The sequence below is a fragment of the Sinocyclocheilus grahami genome, unplaced genomic scaffold (assembly GCF_001515645.1).
Source record: "Sinocyclocheilus grahami isolate Dianchi unplaced genomic scaffold, SAMN03320097.WGS_v1.1 scaffold595.1, whole genome shotgun sequence".
Classification (NCBI taxonomy): domain Eukaryota; kingdom Metazoa; phylum Chordata; class Actinopteri; order Cypriniformes; family Cyprinidae; genus Sinocyclocheilus; species Sinocyclocheilus grahami.
The window spans coordinates 628613-629530 of record NW_015505774.1 but is presented as its reverse complement, the minus strand read 5'-3'; the positions used below and the strand labels follow the sequence as shown (position 1 = coordinate 629530).

At 33.8% G+C, this 918-nt stretch overlaps 1 protein-coding gene across 1 annotated transcript in view; it reads left to right on the top strand.

The window, feature by feature from the left end:
- mrpl39 (mitochondrial ribosomal protein L39) overlaps positions 1-918 on the top strand; it is a 25755-nt gene that overhangs the window by 15008 nt on the left and 9829 nt on the right. The window contains exon 5 of the mRNA XM_016240601.1: positions 76-181. Coding sequence (XP_016096087.1) covers positions 76-181 — 106 coding nt within the window. The remainder of the gene's footprint in view (positions 1-75; positions 182-918) is intronic.

Here is a 918-nt window from a genome sequence, read left to right as displayed (position 1 = left end):
ATACCGATATGGTGGCCGATATATCGTGCATCCCTAGTTCAGATGATGTTAACTCTTCATCTGTTGTGTTTGCAGTGACCGCTGGCGCTTTCTGTTGTGATCTGGTTCTGGACTCTCGTTTAGACTCCTGGACACCTACAGAGGTCAGAACTGCTTCATCTCAGACGCTGTTAACATGCATTTGAAATGTGTCCTCCTGCATATTACATGTTGATGAATTATGATTATGTGTGCACATCTGTGGCATACCTGCATTCAGATCAGTTCTTCACATGTCAGCCATACTGAAGATGTTAAGTGCACTTTTGTGCATGCATGCATATAAATACACTTTTCTGAAAGCTTAAATCAGATGCTTATTTTTTTATAAATACAAACTTTACAAGTGGTTGATTGACAGGAGAGTGAGCGGTTCTTAGCATGTGATCTCATGCATTTTTGACTGCTTGAAATGTGGTTTAAGTGTTAAGATCATGAAATGTTTCAAACCCAGTATCAGTAATGTAACCAATAATGTGCTTTCTCATTAAGATGCAATATGTGTTCCCTGAAATTGATTTCCAGGGGCATTTTTACGTTTATAAGGGCAGCTTTCTAACTTTATTTGTCATGTTTTATGCCACATTATTAAATTTAATCAGATGCTCAAACTGTGGCCTGCCATGCCATATCACAAGTGGAGGGAAAAAATAGGAAAAACATGCAAATTAGGAATATGTTCATTTCTAATTAATATTTTTGTTTTAATGTTTTTTTTTATGTAAATATGAATTTGATTAAAAAATTATGTAAAAATGTACATTTTGTTAATGATTTAAAAAATAAAACCGTATTAATTTTAATATAATATAGTTGGGTATAGTGCAAAATATATTTATGGCCCTCAGTCATGTTTGATTTTTGTCTCTCTCTTTTTTT